Source organism: Sapajus apella, unplaced genomic scaffold (assembly GCF_009761245.1).
Source record: "Sapajus apella isolate SASKATOON/1434 unplaced genomic scaffold, GSC_monkey_1.0 scaffold136, whole genome shotgun sequence".
Lineage (NCBI taxonomy): Eukaryota > Metazoa > Chordata > Mammalia > Primates > Cebidae > Sapajus > Sapajus apella.
In genome coordinates this window covers 153,532-172,575 of record NW_022437076.1, presented here as the reverse complement: position 1 = coordinate 172,575, position 19,044 = coordinate 153,532, and the positions used below count along the sequence as shown (strand labels likewise).

The following is a 19,044-nucleotide window of genomic DNA, read 5'->3' as shown; positions in this document are numbered from 1 at the left end:
TGGAAGTATTCTGCCTACAACTTAGATTTCATGGGGAATTTGACTAGAAGGTAAAAGTTGGGTAAGTCGAGGCAACCTCAAGTCAGCTGAGCAGAAGCCCTCACCCGAAGTACAAACCAGGTGCAAACAGGTAGCTGTCCCACCATTTCCGAAGCTGCACTGAACGAAGTGATTCTTGTTGGATGTACTAACCCAGACAGCAGGCAGGGTTTGGTGTGCCTGAGGCCGGCAGCATGGAGAAGCAGAATCGCGCCTCCCTCCCTGCTGTCAGTGCTGACTTCTGTTCCCACCACTGCCCCACCCAGATAAGCAGTCATGGCAGAGCTGCTGACGAGTCACTTATGCTCATCTGTGATACGCGACAGTATTTTTGAAGAAAGCATTCGACGGCTGAGTACAGTGGCTCATGCCTATAGTCCCAGCACGTTGGGAGGCTGAGGTAGGAGGAGCATTAAATACTTGAGGTCCAAGAGTTCAAGACCAGTCTGGGCAACATAGCAAGACCCTGTCTATACAGAAAAAAAAATACATATGCCCAGCTAATTTTTTGTATTTTTAGCAGAGATAGCGTTTCGCCATGATGGCAGGCTGGTCTCAAACTCCTGGCCTCAGGTGATCTGCCTGCCTCGGCCTCCCAAAGTGCTGGGATTATAGATTACAGGTGTGAGCCACCGCTCCCGGCCAAATTTTTGTTGTTGAAACAGCATTCAGTAACTGCCAATTGAGAGAAAGCAAAGGCCAAGTTACCGGGGCCCTCCTGTGCAAAATCCACTTAAATGAGTCCTACATGGACCACTTTAGGGATAGACTGTGTCACTAATGTAATAAATCAGTTTCAGCTACCTATCTCCACCCATTTTCAGAGAAGAATGAAGAGCCGTTATGTAAAAGGACAACTGATCAAACTGGATCCCGTACCGGTCTGTCAGCTTGCTCCGAAGTTTTCACATCTGGTGCAGCAGCTGCTGGGCCCTGAGGGAAGGAAGGGAGACCTGCTGGGAGGTGGGCAGGGTGCCCAGGGGCTGTACACTATTTCTTGGATTCACTAATCGGCTACGGCCTCTCTACACTGCATGGAGATGCTGCTCTTTGGAAAAGCTAATTTGGTTTTATGTTTCCGTCTTGGTTTGGGCATGATGTGAAACACCAAGGCGCTTGAAGAGCAAAGTGGAAAGTGCCTTTGAACTTCATCAGATATCTGAAGGCAGAACCAATTAAAAACTGCTTTTTCAGACCTCCCCAGCAGAATTTAAGGATGAAAGAGAAGGGGACAAAACCCCTCTAAAGACAGAAAAGAAACTGGAACAGCAGCATCACTAACCCCGCTGGCAAACGTTCCTATTCAAACACTGGTTTGAAAATCGGACAGCAATGAAGGTTGCTCGGGGCCATCAGCTGCACCTGGGCTGTGGCTGGGCTTCTTGCTTTGGAGCAAAGCACATGGGACTCACCCACAGGAAGCCGCTTCAGCTGCTAAGTTGGGACAATTCTAAAGGCTCAGTAAGTCCCACATTATCCAAACCGTTGCTGTCTCCAGGAAGGGACACAGAACTCCAGGGACCCGAGGCGACCGTAGGAGCAGCATGGACATGAAAGAGCACAGCTGCCGGCCCTTTTAGTCCTCAGCCTCTGAGGGCAAGGACAGCGTCTGTCTGGTGCTGGTGTAGGTCCCCTCTGGGACTTGCCAACCTCCTCAAGAACAGCGCGCCTCAGACTCTGCCTATGGCAAACAGCTTTATTTAGCTAGGTTTTAATAATTATTCAGTTTGTTATAGTTTATATGGTAGAATATAAAGTTTTTCAAGTTAAGTTTTACAAAGTGAGCTGAGGATTTTAGAATGTTAACAACCAGTAGTACTGAGATCGAGCACGTCAGTCTCCAGCTGCTAATCACTTTATTTAATTTGAGGAAACAAACTTTAGAAATGAACTTGACCGGGCCGGGCGCGGTGGCTCACGCTTGTAATCCCAGCACTTTGGGAGGCCGAGGCGGGTGGATCACGAGGTCAAGAGATCAAGACCATCCTGGTCAACATGGTGAAACCCCGTCTCTAGTAAAATTACAAAAAATTAGCTGGGCATGGTGGCGTGTGCCTGTAATCCCAGCTACTCAGGAGGCTGAGGCAGGAGAATTGCCTGAACCCAGGAGGCGGAGGTTGCGGTGAGCCGAGATCATGCCATTGCACTCCAGCCTGGGTAACGAGCGAAACTCCGTCTCCAAAAAAAAAAAAAAAAAAAAAAAAAAAAAGAAATGAACTTGACCTATTCAGTAAGCCTCAACATGTATTTTTAATAAATTAGAAAGGTGGTAGCCGGGCGTGGTGGCGCACACCTGTAATCCTAGATACACGGGAGGCTGAGGCAGGAAAATCACTTGAAGGTGAATCATAGGAGATGGTGGTTGCAGTGAGCAGACATTGCGCCACTGCACTCCAGCCTGGGCGACAAGAGTGAAACTCCATCTCAAAAAAGAAAGGTGGAAGCAGGTGTTCGTTCTGGCTGCAATCTAACCAATTACGACTCACAGGTGGTGTGTAGGTTAAGGAATCTTTAGTGCCAGCCCAAGCTCCATGCTTGCCAGCTGAGTCAGGTCACAATGGCCCCAAAACCAATCACCTCAAGAACATATGTGACATTCCCCTCTTCTGATGACGGAGTACACGGTTGCTAAACTTGCATTCCTTTGAGGGCAGTCTATCTCATCAACCTCCAGTTGCTGACCACGTTATATAATGGAGAGGAAAGGACAGCACCTGGACACCAGGTGCCTCTGAGTGTGGCAGCCAACAGCATCCAAGGAGAGATGTCCTCTCGTTTCCATCAGAGGGAGAGTGCCCTTCATGGCTGCCATTTCCTGGAAACCTGCTGTGTGCCTGGCACTTTCATTCAACCTCAGACTCGGGCTGAGCTTTAGAAAGGTGCTGCTTCTGTCTCAGCACCAGCTCTTGCCTGGGTTTACTGTCTCCACTGTGAACACCAAGGAGACTCTTCTCTTCCATGTCAGAAGGGAGGCTGACAATTTACCTGGAAACTGAAGAACCACCCATCACTATGTCCACATTTTACCAAAGGCTCTGGGAACGTCCAGGAAATGTTATGAGCTGGGGCAGGTCATCAGATCTAGTCACCCGTTTGTCCTCCTACTCCCAGGAAACCCGAAACTGTCTGGCACCCTAACCCAAGGCTGGCTGTGGCCATTTTTATCATCTGTTTAGGGCAGCTGTTTAAAATACAATCTCAACAAGGCCAGAGTTGGGACATGGTGCGAAATGTCAATATGATGTGCTAGAGATTTGTATTACAATACATTTCAATTTTCAGCTTCAGTAACAGGAAAAGTTTCTTCCTAAACATTAGAAATGAACTTGACCTACTCAGTGAGCCTCAACCCTGTATTTTTAATACATCAGAAAGGCAGAAACAGGCATTCTTTCTGGCTACGATCCAGCTAGTTACAGCTAACAAATGGCTCACTTCCACCAGACCAGGGGCTACTGCAGGATCTGCCCAGCTGGCCAGTTTGATGGTTTCCCTTTTAGAGGACGTGGGGCCATGCAGGGTTCTCCTCTCCCTTTTGGCAGCTCTCTCTTTATTAAGTTTCGAGTGGTGCTTGGCATCCTACAGGGATGTGGTGAGAGTTAAGAGAGAAATGGAAATTCCTTTTTTTTGAGAGAGAGTCTTGCTCTGTCGCCAGGCACCAGGCTGGAGTGCTGTGGCACAATCGCGGCTCACCGCAATCTCTCCTCCTGGGTTCAAGCAATCCTCCTGCCTCAGCCTCTCAAGCAGCTGAGATTACAGGTACACACCACCACGCCCAGCTAATTTTTGTATTTTTTGGTAGAGACGGGATTTCGCCATGTTGGCCAGGATGGTCTCGATCTCTTGACCTCATGATCTGCCCACCTCGGCCTCCCAAAGTGCTGGGATTACAGGCGTGAGCCACCGCGCCCGGCCTAGAAATGGAAATTCCTATGAGGTGCTAAAGCCAGCATCCCCTGGGATACGCCAAATAAGCCATCACATACTGGTCCACTTTTTGTGTTGGATATCACAGGGCCCTGGAAATGGGCATGACTACTGACTTCTTAAAACTACTGAGTTTTCCCTTGAGTGCTGAAGGTGGTCTTTCTGCCAAAACAATGAGGTTTAAGTCAAATATGAAAACAGCTGGGTCAGGTGACATCACATCTTGATTCTAAGGTTGAAACAATTTCTAGGAGTTGGCAGGGCTGGAATTCACAGGACACAAGGTTCTAGTCCGTGAAGACTACAATTCTTACTGTTTGAGATGTTTATTATTTTTAATGTTAAACCACAGCTCCGTATTTACTCCTTAAGTGTTTCCCCTCACCCTGGGAAGAAGCTTGTTGCCTTTTTTGGTTCTCCTCCTCTGCCAGCAGATCTGCACAAGACGTGTTTCTTCAATCCTTTCCACTTGTGAGACAAATCTCCATTAAAGTCTTAACAAATGCAACTGTCCCTTGTAGAGGAACTGAGCCTAGGAATGTGGCTTCTCTGCCCTGGCTCTGGCTGGTCAGAGCACTAGACGTTCTTGGATTTCCGCTCTTTTCTGGCCCTGGAGGCCATGAGGCTGAAGAAGAGCCCAGGAGCCAGAGTTCGAAGATAAATGGCCAAGGAAGGCAGCACATCAGCCAGGATCACATCTTTCTTCTTCTTCCCCACAGCAGCGAGAACGTCCTGGGCAACTTCCACAGGGCTTCGGCCCTGGGCTGTGGTCTTGTCCGTAACTAAAATAAACAAAAGAAAACACAGTAACTTGGAAGCAGAGGTCCCTCTTGGGGATCTGAGCTGATGTCGGCCATCAGGTCAGCCTGCTGCCTGTCCCACCACGAAGCTCTTACCAGAGCCAGGAAGCTGGTGGTGTGCCACCATCCCTGATGATTCCGTGCTCCAAGGAAATGAAGAACCATTTTGTGGTTGGATATGGGTCAGTGGGGGAAGCGAGAGGTGGGTGGGATGTGGAAACAAGGTAGACTGATGACCCCAGTCAGGGCTTGGAACCAAAGCGAGTCTGTCTGCCTGGTGGTCCACAGCAAAGGCACACGGTGAGCCGGGTGAGCCCCTCACTCCGCATCTGAAAAGCAGCCTCCTGACCTGGGAAGCGTGTGCCTGTTAGAACAACCAAAGACTAAGGGATGCTGTGCCACCTCATTTGTCTTGGGTAGGTTGGCTTCTGGGTGTCCAGACAAGGTGGTCAGGGACTGTATGACCCCCATATGCATGACAAGCTCGCTAAGTCAAGAGCAGACAGATGCCCCTGTTCTTGATGTCAAGTATTAACTGGATGAGGCACAGGAAGAAATCCTTAATTTATTTTAGATGTTAGAAGGGACAGCTGGGAGAGATTAAGAGGAAGTGTTAGATTAACAGCAACTGATGTTCCTTCCACCCTAGTAATTTGACAATTTTGCCAGCAAAGTAGGACCAGCTGGCAGGCACACAGGAGAGACCATTACCACAGGCCATGTAAAACCACATTTTTTTTTTTTTTTGAGACAGGGTCTCACTCTGTTGCCCAGGCTGGAGTGCAGTGGCACAATCATGGCTCGCTGCAGCCTCAACCTCCTGGGCTCAAGCAGTCCTCCCACCTCAGCCTCCTAAATAGCTGGGACTATAAGCAGTGCCACCATGGTTGGCTAATTTTCGTACTTTTTGTTGAGGCAAGGTCTTGGAATATTGCCCAGACTGGTCTCAAACTCCTAGGCTGAAGTGATCCTGCTGACTTCACCTCCCAAAGTTCTGGGATTACAGGCGTGAGCCACAGTGCCCAGCCACATGAAACCACTCTGAAGTTGTCCAGATTGCCTGAGCTCCCTCACCAGTGTCTGTTCTCATTGTGTTTTTTTAATGCAGAAAAACAGGAAGTTGTGGATTACAGCTTATTTTTAAGTGCTACAGAGATCATTTTTAAAGTGGTATCTTTTATGTATAAACAGGTAAAAAGCTGTACCGGGCCCCATGCCTCTGTATAGTTTCTGTTGTGGGGAAAACAAGACTTGCTGTGTGAGAGAGCAGCTGCTGCCAAGACACGGGCAGTTTGCTTCAGGTCTGGCTGGGCTGGGTGCAGGAGCATAAGGCCCCAGGCAGACACCACAGCGCAAACCCCAGGAGATCACATCAGGGAGGAGGACACGGCAGGACAGCACTGGAGGGTGAGCAGGCCCTGTTCCAAGCACGGGGAGGCAGCACCAGCTCCAAGGCCTCCACTGTTCACGGCACAATGGTCTCTGCTTGGCCTGAGCCTGGGGCCCATGAGTGGTGACTACAGGTCAGCTCTGCACTGTCTCCAAATGAGACGAGATGAAGGTGCTGAGACTGCCACCCTCAGCCTCACCCTGAAGACTGGCCCTGAATCAGTCATTTCTCAAGCTACGGGACAGAGGCAGACCATCAACACCTTACACTTGCCGTGAGGTCAATTCACTCAACCCTGATACTAATACTCCTTGGACCACGGGATCTGTGAGTGGGTTAGTTGGAAGTCTGGTGGCATTTCAGCATGGCAACTTCCTTTTAGCCCTTGAGTCCTGCCCACAGAGGTCCTGTTCTGAATGCTGCAATGGTTCACTGTAAGGGTGGGCCATGGTGAGGTAAACGAAGATTATTCACTAGTCCATGTCTGTAACCAACACCTCTGTCAAGCTTTGCCCCTTTAAAAGTTCTGTTCCAGATGAAAATGACCAAAGAATCACTGAGGTAAGAGCAGCATGTCTCACTGTGGCTGGCCAACAGATTTTTTTTTTTTTTTTTGAGACGGAGTTTCACTCATGTTACCCAGGCTGGAGTGCAATGGCTCGATCTCAACTCACCGCAACCTCCGCCTCCTGGGTTCAGGCAATTCTCCTGCCTCAGCCTCCTGAGTAGCTGGGATTACAGGCACGCGCCACCATGCCCAGCTAATGTTTTGTATTTTTAGTAGAGACGGGGTTTCACCATGTTGACCAGGATGGTCTCGATCTCTTGACCTCGTGATCCACCTGCCTCAGCCTCCCAAAGTGCTGGGATTATAGGCTTGAGCCACCGCGCCTGGCCCAGATTTTCTTTTTTTGAAATAAAGTCTTGCTCCATCACCCAGGCTGGAGTGCAATGGCACAATCTCGGCTCACTGCAACCTCTGCCTCCCAGGTTCAAGCGATTTTCCTGTCTCGGCCTCCTGAATAGCTGGGATTACTGGCCTGCACCACCATGCCCAGCTAATTTTTGTATTTTTAGTAGAGACAGAGTTTCACCATGTTGGTCAGTGTGGTCTCGAACTCCTAACCTCATGATCCGCCCACCTCGGCCTCCCAAAGTGCTGTGATGACAGGCATGAGCCACTGTGCCTGGCCAACCGAGAGATTTTCATAGGAGAAAAGAGAAACCAGGCCTCACCTCCATACCTGGATCCATCCGCGGTGATGGCATTTACGGAGAGGTTGGTGTGGATGTAGCCAGGGCTGATGACGGTCACCTCAATTTCATACTGTTCCATCTCAGCACGCAGACAGTCAAAGAAGGCCTGGGTTGCATGCTTGGAGGCTGCGTCTACACATGTGGACGGAGAGGCAGGTGAGTGAGTGGGCATGGCCTGGTGCCCAACTATTCACTACCATTCATGCTCTCTGCTTTTAAAACCTGGTTTTATTTGTGAGCAGGTCTGGTTATGTTGCCTAGGCTGGACTCCAACGCCTGAGCTCAAGTGATCCTCCCGCCTCAGCTGGGACTGCAGGCATGGCCCACTGAGCCCAGCTCGAAAACCTGGTTTTATAATTTAAGATTATAGTATTGTAACGATGTTCATTTCCTGACTTGGAGAAGTGTACTGTGCCCTTGTTCTCAGGAAACACACTGAAACAGGAATAAATGAGCATTATGTCTCCAGTTTCAAATGATTCAGGAAAAAATTATATGCTACATACACATATAGTTTTATATATATTATAAACTGTATACATGCATATACACAGAGAGAGAATATGATAATGGAAATTAGGTAAAAGGTTAACAGGGACTCTGCGTGAAGGGAACATGGGAGTTATTTGTGCTGTTCCTGCAATTTTAAGTCTGAAGTTATTCCGAGTTAAAAGTTTAAAAAAAAAAAAAAAGAATGCCTACTGGGTAAAACATTCAAATAGTACATAGAAGCATATAGTATAAAAAACAAAAGTCCTCCTAGCTTCCAAATTCAACTCCCAGAGATAATCCGTGCTAACAGTATCCCAGGATTTTTGTTTAATTGTCTTTTGTTGCCGGGCATGGTGGCTCACACCTGTAATCCCAGCACTTTGGGAGGCTGAGGCGGGCTGATCACGAGGTCAGGAGTTTGAGACCAACCTGACCGACATGATGAAACTCCATCTCTACTAAAAACACAAAAATTAGCAGGGTGTGGTGGTAGGCACCTATAATCCCAGCTACTCAGGAGGCTGAGGCAGGAGAATCGCTTGAACCCAGGAGGCAGAGGTTGCAGTGAGCTGAGATCGTGCCTTTGCACTCCAGCCCGGGTGACAGAACAAGACTCTGTCTCAAAATAATAATAATAATAATTATGTTTTGTTTTTTCAGAGAAGGCATCTTCTCTGTCACCCGGGCTGGAGTGGAGCTATGATCGTAGGATCATAGGTGGTTGCAGCCTTGACCTCCTGGCCTCAAACAATCCTCTCACCTCAGCCTCCCAAAGTGCTGGGATTACAGGAGTAAGCCACCGTGCCCAGTGATCTTTTTTTTAAGACAATCTTGCTCTGTCACCCAGGTGATCTCGGCTCATTGCAATGTCCGCCTCTTGGGTTTAAGCAATTCTCTGTCTCAGCCTCCTGAGTAGCTGGGATTATAGGTACACATCACCACACCTGGCTTTTTTTTTTTTTAATATATATATATATTTTTAGTAGAGACAGTGTCTCACCATCTTGGCCAGGCTGGTCTTGAACTCATGACCTCATGATCCACCTGCCTCGGCCTCCCAAAGTACTGGGATTATAGGCATAAGCCACTGGGCCTGGCCAATTTATTTTTTTATATATCCTACATCTATCCATGTGATTTTATACATTTTATATAAACCATATATATGTATATGTGTATATACATATGTGTGTGTGTATATAAATATAGAAATGAGCTCTTACCTATTCTACTGTTCCTGCAAGTAGCCTTCTTTACTTGGTGGCAGGTAGGACAGCTCCCATGCTAGCCCTGCAGACCTGCCATGTAGCTGTGGCTGCCTAGTCCTCCTGTGAGTTATCAGGTGACAGAGGGGGGCGCCATGAGTAGGCCTTCATGGGTGTATAAAATCCAAGCCTGCCTTCTTATATATCTCATTCTGACAAATATCCAGGCAGTGGCTTTTCATCTACAAGAGCTATAGAGCTTACTCGACCTGCAAGAAACAGAGCTGTGTCTGCTCTGGAGGTAAGGGCTTCACAACCCAGTAAAAGGTGCTCTGAATGGGAACACAGTGACCCTATAATGACATTCCGGGAAACATACCAGCATCTCCACAGTAAATCAGTTTCCTCCAATTCAGATTTCTAAATGTTTTAGCCTTAGGAAAGAAGGGGCATCCGTCAGCTAAGGAAACAGGAAGGGAGAAAGCAAGGAAGTGTCGCAGCAAGTCACAGGAGGCAGTTCAGCAGTGTCTCTGAGCTTGCTGCACTGCCTTTCTGGGCCTGCTCCGTTGGTTTGGGGCACAGTTGCTGGGGCTGGATGAGTTGGCTGTGGGTGGATGGAGGACTGCTCCTATTAGCCATGATTCCAAGAGTACAGCCCAGGCTTGCGGACAAGAAAGAGTGGGTTATCCTGTAGGTACCCAAAATAGACTGCTACCCTCTCACAGCTGGTCTCCCCAGAGCTCTCAGACTGTGAGTTCTCAGCCAGGCTGTGCTGACCTCGCCACTGTTCACATCACTCACCCTACCAGTGTGAGGCCCAGTACTAAGCACACTGCGTGGATGATGTGACGTGGTTTTCACTTTAGCAGTGTGAGAGAGAGAATGCTCTTCTCCCCATTTTGTAGGTGAGAAGGCCGCTACTAATTTGGGTTAACCAACTTGCCCAAGAGGCACTCCATATTTAGTCTGGTCATTACAAAGCTGAATATGGAGACCAACCATTGCATGCCTTACTGCAGTCAGCAGGCCGACTGGACAACAAAAATCAGTGGTATTATTATAAATCAAAGTAAAACTTGAAGATAACTTAGTATAAGGAACTTCAGCTGGGCACAGTTGCTCATGCCTGTAATCCCAACACTTTGGAAGGCTGAGGTGGGCGGATCACTTGAAGTCAGGAGTTTGAGACCAGCCTGGCCAACATGGTGAAACCCCATCTCTACTGAAAATACAGAAGTTAGCCGGGCGTCGTGGTGTGCATGTAATCCCAGCTACTCAGGAGGCTAAGGCAGGAGAATTGCTTGAACCTGGAAGGCGGAGGTTGCAATGAGCCAAGATTGCAGCACTGAACTCCAGCCTGGGAGACAAGAGCGAAACTCTGTCTCAAAAAAAACAAAAGAAAACTCTTATGTCCTTTACCCTGATTTACCTATTATTAACATTTTAACTCATTTGCTTTATCATTTCTGATTCCATATGTATTTTTCCTGAACCATTTGAAAAGCCTTAGATGGCTGTCCTTTCCAAAGTTGAAATAGAATATTAACAAACAGAGAAATAATGTATGTACAAGCATGTATGATGATTGTAAATTTCACTAATATGTAAGGAAACAGGATCAGAATAGTTAAGTAATGTGTTGAAGAAAATACAACCAGAACCAAAAGGTAGAGCTGGGATTCAGATCTTGGAAGAAAGAATAAACTGTGTTACACTCCCAGTTCACTGCTGGCCCTACCGTGTCACGGAACTGGATGCTTGCGGCTGCCCTTGGAAAGTGCTACAGCAGCTCAGCTTTCCCTGCCTTTGCTGACCAGGCTGGGCCTAGCCCTTGGGTGGCAGAGAGGAGATGAGGCTGGTATAGGTAGTATTTCCTTTCAGGAGGTAATGCAAAGAAAGGACAGTATGTGTAATTACCTTAAAGCCCTTTTTATGGAAACCTGAGTGCCCAGAGATAACAATATTTGAGAATGTTCTATATAGCACCACTGCTAATGGTCAAAGACTGAGGGGGAAAAAAAATGCTCAAGTGTCTAGAAAAATGGCCAAATCAATTATGGCACACTCATTCAATGAATTACTCTGTATCCACATGAAAGGATGAGGTAAACCCATATATGCTGATGCAGAAAGACTCACCGTTAAGTGGCACTGACAAACCACAAAGCACTATGAATAATGCCAGCCCATTTTTGCTTATTTGAATTATATGTAGAAAAAAATGTGGAGGCATATGTCCCAAAGTGATGGCATGATTATATCTGTGGGACGATCATAACAATAAGAGTGGCTAGCTCACGCCTAGTGCTTAGTGCCCGGGGCAGCTCCATGCACCGCACCCACGGCAGTCCTCTGGGCTGAGGCTGAGGCTGAGGCTGTGTCCATTTACACTTGAGGGTGGGGCACCGAGAAGTAGAGACACTTGCCCAAGGTCACAGAAGAGACAGAAAATGGAGCCGGAATTTGAACCCAGGCCTGTGGCTCTGGAGAACACATTCTAAAGTGCCTTTGCACGCTGGATAGTTAATTTCTACAATGTCTAAATTCTGAATAGTAAATGTGTTATTTTTATAGTCAGGAGAAAACAATAAAGCATTTTGTGGAAGAGAGAAGTACTCACATGATGATCGAAAAGGAATGCTGATCTTGCCCTGGATGCTGCTGATGGCGACAACGTGGCCTTGCCTCCTCTTGATCATGGACGGCAGGAGCGCTGAGGACAGAGGCAGGGGCTTAGGCAAGTACCCTACTTCCAGTCATTAGTCAGAGTGAGGGAGAATGGTGAAAGCCCCTTAGGGTGAAGGACTATCTGGGAACTCCCAGCCTCCTATGCCCCACAGAGTGCCAGCAGGCCAGCAGGAGGGAGGAGAGAGGCAAGGAAACAAGGATGGAGGTCACTAGAGATGGGTAGCTCAGTTCCCTTTTCCTGCTGGAGCCTCTCCCCAGATTGAAATCCGTGGTGGGATATAACAATTTCTCACCTTGTAGGGCTTTGCAGGCACCATGAAAAAGACATGTAGGTAGGCCGGGCGCAGTGGCTCAAGCCTGTAATCCCAGCACTTTGGGAGGCCGAGGCGGGTGGATCACGAGGTCAAGAGATCGAGACCATCCTGGTCAACATGGTGAAACCCCGTCTCTACTAAAAATACAAAAAATTAGCTGGGCATGGTGGTGCGTGCCTGTAATCCCAGCAACTCAGGAGGCTGAGGCAGGAGAATTGCCTGAACCCAGGAGGTGGAGGTTGCGGTGAGCCGAGATCGCGCCATTGCACTCCAGCCTGGGTAACATGAGTGAAACTCCGTCTCAAAAAAAAAAAAAAAAAAAAAGACATGTAGGTAAGGCTGCACCAATGAGGCCGTCACAAAGGAAAACATCTTGACTAGAAACTATAAAGCAGATACCAAAACTGTTAACAATAACACCCACTCCAGGGCAATAGAGAGGATGGAGACAGGGAACGTTTCGCTGAAAAGGATCCACGTGAAGTAAAAAGAATTGGCAACATATCACTTGTGACTGCTGGTTTCTCAAAACTGTTACCTTTCGTTAGAGCAACTGGGCCAAAGTAGTTTGTCTCCATGACCCTCTTGTCCACATCCACTGTGGTGTCCATGATGGTACCACGGTAGCTGATCCCAGCATTGTTGACAAGTATGTCCACACAGCCAAAGCACTGCAGGATCTCGGCTGCTGCTGCAACTATGGCCCCAGGGTCCGTGAGGTCGAAGGTCACCATGTAAGGCTTGTGTGTCTGCACCTGGTCAAATACAACAGACACCAAATTCACTTTCTGAGTGACAGGCCATCTGAGGTATGTACAGATGTATGTAACTACAGACCACTAAGGCTCAAAACAATAATGAACTTTATACTTTAAGGAACTAGAAAAAGAACAGCAAACTAAACCCAAAACCAGCAGAGGAAGAAAATATTATAATAAAGACTAAAGCGCAGATAAACAATATGGAAAAGCAGCAAAAATCAATGAAACCAAAAGCTAGTTCTCAGAAAATATCAACAAAAGTGAGAAAGCATTCACTAGACTGACAAGGAAAAAACAGAGAAGACACAAATAACCAAAATCACAAATGAAGGTGGGACCGCTGACTTTACGGAAATGACAAGAGATGATAAAAAAGATAATAAGAGATTATAAAAAATGATTATAAAAGAATACTATGAACATTATTTGCCAACAAGTTAGAAAAACTAGAATAAATGGATAAATCTCTTGAGAAACACAAATTACCTAAACTGACTCAAGAAGAAATATAAAATCTCAGGAGACTTATAACGGATAAAGAGATTGGATCAGTAATCAAAAACCTTCCAGCAAAGAAAAGTCCTGGACTGGATGGCTTACTGGTGAATTCTGCCAAACATTTAAAGGATAATTAACACCAGTCGTTCTCGTACTCTTCTAGAAAACGAGAAGGAGAAAACACTTCTTAATTCACTCTGAGTCCAGCATTACTTTGATACTAAAGCCAGATTAAAGATATCACAATAAAATTATAGAGTAGTATCTCTCGTGAACATAGATGCAAAAATCTTCAACAAAATACCAGTAAATTGAATTTAACAGCATATTAAAAAATTATTCACCATGACCAAGTGGGATTTATCCTAGGAATGCAAGCAAGGTTGGTTCAACATAGGAAAATCAGTCATGGCCAGGTGCAGTGGCTCATGCCTATAATCCCCAGCACTTGGGGAGGCTGAAGTGGGAGGCTTGCTTGAGCCCAGGAGTTCGAGGCCAGCCTGGGCAACATAGCAATACCCTGTCTCTTTAAAAAGTAAATTAAAAAAAAAAGAAAATTGATCATTATAATACACCACATTAATAGAATGAAGAAAAAAAACCCACTTGAGCATCTCAAGTAATGCAGAAAAGAGATCTGACAAAATCAAACACCTTTTCAAGGTAAACATACTCAATAAACTAGGAATAGACCAAAAATTCCGCAACACAGCAAAGGATGTTTATGAAAAACCCACAGATAACATACTCAGTGGAAAGAGATGGAAAGCCTTCCTCTAAGATCAGGAACAATACAAGGATGCCTGCATTCACAATGGCTACTCAACATTATACTGGAAGTGCTAACCAGAACAATTACACAAGAAAAAAAGAGACCCAATTTGGAAAGGAAAAAAGTAAAACTATCTCTGTTTGCAGATGGCATGATTCTATATATACGAAATTCCAACAAATCCACAAAAGCTAAAAAGGGTTAATTAACAAACTGAGCAAAGTGGCAGGGTACAAGAACAACATCCAAAAATCAGCTGTGTTTCCATACACAAACAATAATAATCTGAAAAGGAAATCAGGAAAGCAATTCCATTTACAATAGCAGTTAAAAAAATTAAATATGCTAAGGTTTGAATGTGTCTTCCAAAACCCATGTGTTAGAAACTGAATCCCCAATGCAATAGTATTGAGAGGTGGGAACTTCATGAACAGATTAATGTGTCATTGTGGGAGTGGCTCCCTTATCAAAGGATAAAATTCAGCCCCTTTCCCTCTCTCTCACCCATGTGATGCCTTCCTACATGTTATGACGTGGTAAGAAGGCCCCTGCCAGACACCAGACCCTCACCAGATGCTGGCCCCACAAACTTGGATTTCTCAGCCTCCAGACTTTGATAAATAGATCTCTTTAATAATTACTCAGTGCTGGCACTCTGGGAGGCCAAGGTGGATAAATCAATTGAGGCCTGGAGTTTGAGACCAGCCTGGGAAACATAGCAAGACCCTGTCCCTACAAAAAAATAAAAAAATTAACCCAGCACAGTGGCCTGTGCCTGTAGTCCCAGCTACTCAGGAGGCTGAGGCAGAGGACTGTTTGAGCCTGGGATTTTCAGGCTGCATCAAGCCAGGATCACACTACTGCACTCTAGCCTAGGTGACAGAACAAGACTATGTCTCTAAAAAATAATTAATAACAGCCGGGCGCGGTGGCTCAAGCCTGTAATCCCAGCACTTTGGGAGGCCAAGGCGGGTGGATCACGAGGTCAAGAGATCGAGACCATCCTGGTCAATATGGTGAAACCCCGTCTCTACTAAAAATACAAAACATTAGCTGGGCATGGTGGTGCGTGCCTGTAATCCCAGCTACTCAGAAGGCTGAGGCAGGAGAATTGCCTGAACCCAGGAGGCGGAGGTTGCGGTGAGCCGAGATCGCGCCATTGCACTCCAGCCTGGGTAACATGAGTGAAACTCCGTCTAAAAAAAAAAAAAAAATAATAATAATAATAATAATAATTAATAATAATAAAATAAAAATAAAAATTACCCAGTCTCTGATATGCTGTTACAGCAGCATAAAACAGACCAAGACAAATACATGGCAATAAATCTAAGGAGGTGAAAGGCTGTATACTGAAGACTATAAACAATGCTGGCAGAAATTAAAGAAGATAGACGTTCATGGAAAGACACCCTGCATTAACGGAATGAAGACTGTTAATGTCAGAGTACTACCCAAAGTGACCAACAGATTTGATGTTATTCCTGCCAAAATCCCACGGGCAGCTTTTTGCAGAAACAGAAAAACTAATCCTAAAATTCATATGGGAATATGGTGGGCCCTGAATAGCCAAAACACTCCAGAAAAAGGACACTTGGAGGACCTCAAAACTTACACAAATCTACAGCAATTAAAACAGTATAGGTCCTTCTCCCCGCCCCTGCCACACCCCGCCCCGCTTCCTGCCCTCATGCTCCACTGCTAAGGGGGAGAAAAACCAGTAGGACAGACATATAGACCAACTGAATAGAACAAAGAACCTAGAAATACACACTTCAAATATGTCATCAATTGATCTTTGTAAGGATGCCCATTCAATGAGGAAAGGACAGTCTTCAACAAGTGGTGCTGGGAAAAGTAGATAACCACATGCAAAAGGATGACATTGGACTCTTAGCTAATAACATATACAAAAATTACCTCAGTGGATCAATCACCTAAAATGTGAGATTTAAAACTATAAAACTTATAGAAGAAAACACTGGAGGAAATCTTCACGATGTTGGACTTGGCAACAGCCTCATGGATATGACACCAAAAACAAAGGCAAACAAAAGAAAAAAAGCACAAATTCATCAAAATTAAAGGCTTCTGTGCACCAGAGTACTAAGAAAATGAAATGGGCCGGGCGTGGTGGCTCAAGCCTGTAATCCCAGTACTTAGGGAGGCCGAGGCGGGTGGATCACGAGGTCAAGAGATCGAAACCATCCTGGTCAACATGGTGAAACCCCGTCTCTACTAAAAATACAAAAAATTAGCTGGGCATGGTGGTGCGTGCCTGTAATCCCAGCTACTCAGGAGGCTGAGGCAGGAGAATTGCCTGAACCCAGGAGGCGGAGGTTGCGGGGGGCCGGGTTCCCCCCATTGCACCCCCGCCGGGGAAAAAAAGGGAAAACTTTTCTCCAAAAAAAAAAAAAAAAAAAAAGAAAAGAAAATGAAATGATACTGAATGGGAGAAAATATTTGCAAATCACATATCTTTAAGGGATTAATATCCAGAATACATAAAGAACTCCTAAACTCAACAACAACAAACAACAACCTGATTTTAAAAGCAGGCAAAGGACCTGAACAGACATTTCTGTTTTTTGAGACAGATTCTCACTCTGTCCCCCAGGCTGGAGTGCGACTGGGCCAATCTCGGCTCACTGTAGCCTCCACATCTGGGGTTCAAGCGATTCTGCTGCCTCAGCCTTCTAAGTAGCTGGGACTACAGGCGTGCACCAACACACCTAGCTAATTTTTTCATTTTTTGGTAGGGGTGGAGTTTGGTCATGTTGGCCAGGCTGGTCTCGAACTTCTAGAAGTGATCCACTTGCTTCGGCCTCCCAGAGTGCTGCAATTACAGGCGTGAGCCACCGTGCCCGGCCCTGAATAAATACTTCTCCAAAGATTTATAAATGATCAATAAGCACATGAAAAGATGCTCAACATCTTTTTTTTTTTTTTTTGAGACGGAGTTTCGCTCTTGTTACCCAGGCTGGAGTGCAATGGCGCGATCTCGGCTCACCACAACCTCCGCCTCCCGGGTTCAGGCAATTCTCCTGCCCCAGCCTCCTGAGTAGCTGGGATTACAGGCACGCACCACCATGCCCAGCTAATTTTTTGTATTTTTTTAGTAGAGACGGGGTTTCACCGTGTTGACCAGGATGGTCTCGATCTCTTGACCTCGTGATCCACCCGCCTCAGCCTCCCAAAGTGCTGGGATTACAGGCTTGAGCCACCGCGCCCGGCCTATCAACATCATTTTTAATTAGGGAAATACAAATCAAAACCACAGTGAGGAGGCTGAGGTGAGAGAATCACTTGAGGCCACAAGTCTAAGACCAATCTGGGCAACATGGTGAGACCCTGTCTCTATATAAAATTCAAAAAAAAAAAATTAGCCGGGTGTGGTGGCACACGCCTATAGTCCTAGCTACTCAAGAGGCTGACGTGGGAGATCACCTGAGCCCAGGAGTTCAAGGCTGCAGTGAGCTATCACTGTGCCACTGCACTCTAGCCTGGATGACAGAGAAAGATGCTGTTTAAGAAAAGAAAATGCTTTCTACCCGTGGACGCCGCCGAAGAAGCATCGTTAAAATCTCTCTTCTCCCTGCGATCATGTCTAAGTCAGAGTCTCCTAAAGAGCCAGAACAGCTGAGGAAGCTCTTCATTGGAGGGTTGAGCTTTGAAACAACCGATGAGAGCCTGAGGAGCCATTTTGAGCAATGGGGAATGCTCATGGAGTATCTGGTAATGAGAGGTCCAAACACCAAGCGCTCCAGGGGCTTTGGGTTCGTCACGTATGCAACTGTGGAGGAAGTGGATGCAGCCATGAACGCAAGGCCACACAAAGTGGATGGAAGAGTTGTGGAACCAAAGAGAGCTGTCTCAAGAGAAGATTCTCAAAGACCAGGTGCCCACTTACCTGTGAAAAAAATATTCGTTGGTAGCATTAAAGAAGACACTGAAGAACATCATCTGAGAGATTATTTTGAACAGTATGGAAAAATTGAAGTGATTGAAATCATGACTGACAGAGGCAGTGGCAAGAAAAGGGGCTTTGCCTTTGTAACCTTTGATGACCATGACTCCGTGGATAAGACTGTCATTCAGAAATACCATACTGTGAATGGCCACAACTGTGAAGTTAGGAAAGCCCTGTCAAAGCAAGAGATGGCTAGTGCTTCATCCAGCCAAAGAGGTCGAAGTGGTTCTGGAAACTTTGGTGGTGGTCGTGGAGGTGGTTTCGGTGGGAATGACAACTTTGGTCGTGGAGGAAACTTCAGTGGTCACAGTGGCTTTGGTGGCAGCCGTGGTGGTGGTGGATATGGTGGCAGTGGGGATGGCTATAATGGATTTGGTAATGATGGAGGCAATTTTGGAGGTGGTGGAAGCTACAATGATTTTGGCAGTTACAACAATCAGTCTTCAAATTTTGGACCCATGAAGGCAGGAAACTTTGGAGGCAGAAGCTCTGGCCCCTATGGTGATGGCAGCCAATACTTTGCCAAACCACGAAACCAAGGTGGCTGTGGCGGTTCCAGTAGCAGCAGTAGCTATGGCAGTGGCAGAAGATTGTAATTAGGAAACAAAGCTTAGCAGGAGAGGAGAGCCAGAGAAGTGACAGGGAAGCTACAGGTTACAACAGATTTGTGAACTCAGCCAAGCACAGTGGTGGCAGGGCCTAGCTGCTACAAAGACATGATTTAGACAAATCCTCATGTGTATGGGCAAAAAACTCGAGGACTGTATTTGTGACTAATTGTATAACAGGTTATTTTAGTTTCTGTTCTGCGGAAAGTGTAAAGCATTCCAACAAAGGGTTTTAATGTAGATTTTTTTTCTTTTTCTTTTTTTTGCACCCATGCTGTTGATTGCTAAATGTCTGATCATGACGCTGAATAAATGTCTTTTAA

The 19,044-nt window shown here is 46.2% G+C and overlaps 2 protein-coding genes and 1 long non-coding RNA gene across 7 annotated transcripts in view; 2 read left to right on the top strand and 1 right to left on the bottom strand.

Annotated features, from left to right (window-relative positions):
* Positions 1-4,276: 4,276 nt before the first annotated feature.
* The window catches only part of DHRS7B (dehydrogenase/reductase 7B), a 92,749-nt gene continuing 77,981 nt past the window's right edge, over positions 4,277-19,044 (bottom strand). For all 5 annotated transcript variants that reach the window (XM_032263479.1, XM_032263477.1, XM_032263475.1 and 2 more), the window contains 4 exons: positions 12,651-12,867; positions 11,731-11,823; positions 7,393-7,545; positions 4,277-4,748 (listed from right to left, as the gene is read on the bottom strand). In XM_032263479.1, the coding sequence (XP_032119370.1) occupies positions 4,543-4,748; positions 7,393-7,545; positions 11,731-11,823; positions 12,651-12,867 (669 nt within the window). In that variant the 3' untranslated portion in view covers positions 4,277-4,542. The remainder of the gene's footprint in view (positions 4,749-7,392; positions 7,546-11,730; positions 11,824-12,650; positions 12,868-19,044) is intronic.
* LOC116540134 lies at positions 11,823-12,772 on the top strand. Its single transcript, XR_004264319.1, has 2 exons — positions 11,823-12,130; positions 12,446-12,772. It is a non-coding gene; the product is annotated as an uncharacterized LOC116540134 (long non-coding RNA).
* Positions 17,678-18,712, top strand: LOC116540132 (heterogeneous nuclear ribonucleoprotein A1-like). The gene has a single exon (XM_032263480.1). It carries the CDS (start codon positions 17,684-17,686, stop codon positions 18,707-18,709), a length of 1,026 nt encoding a protein of 341 aa, XP_032119371.1. The 5' UTR covers positions 17,678-17,683; the 3' UTR covers positions 18,710-18,712.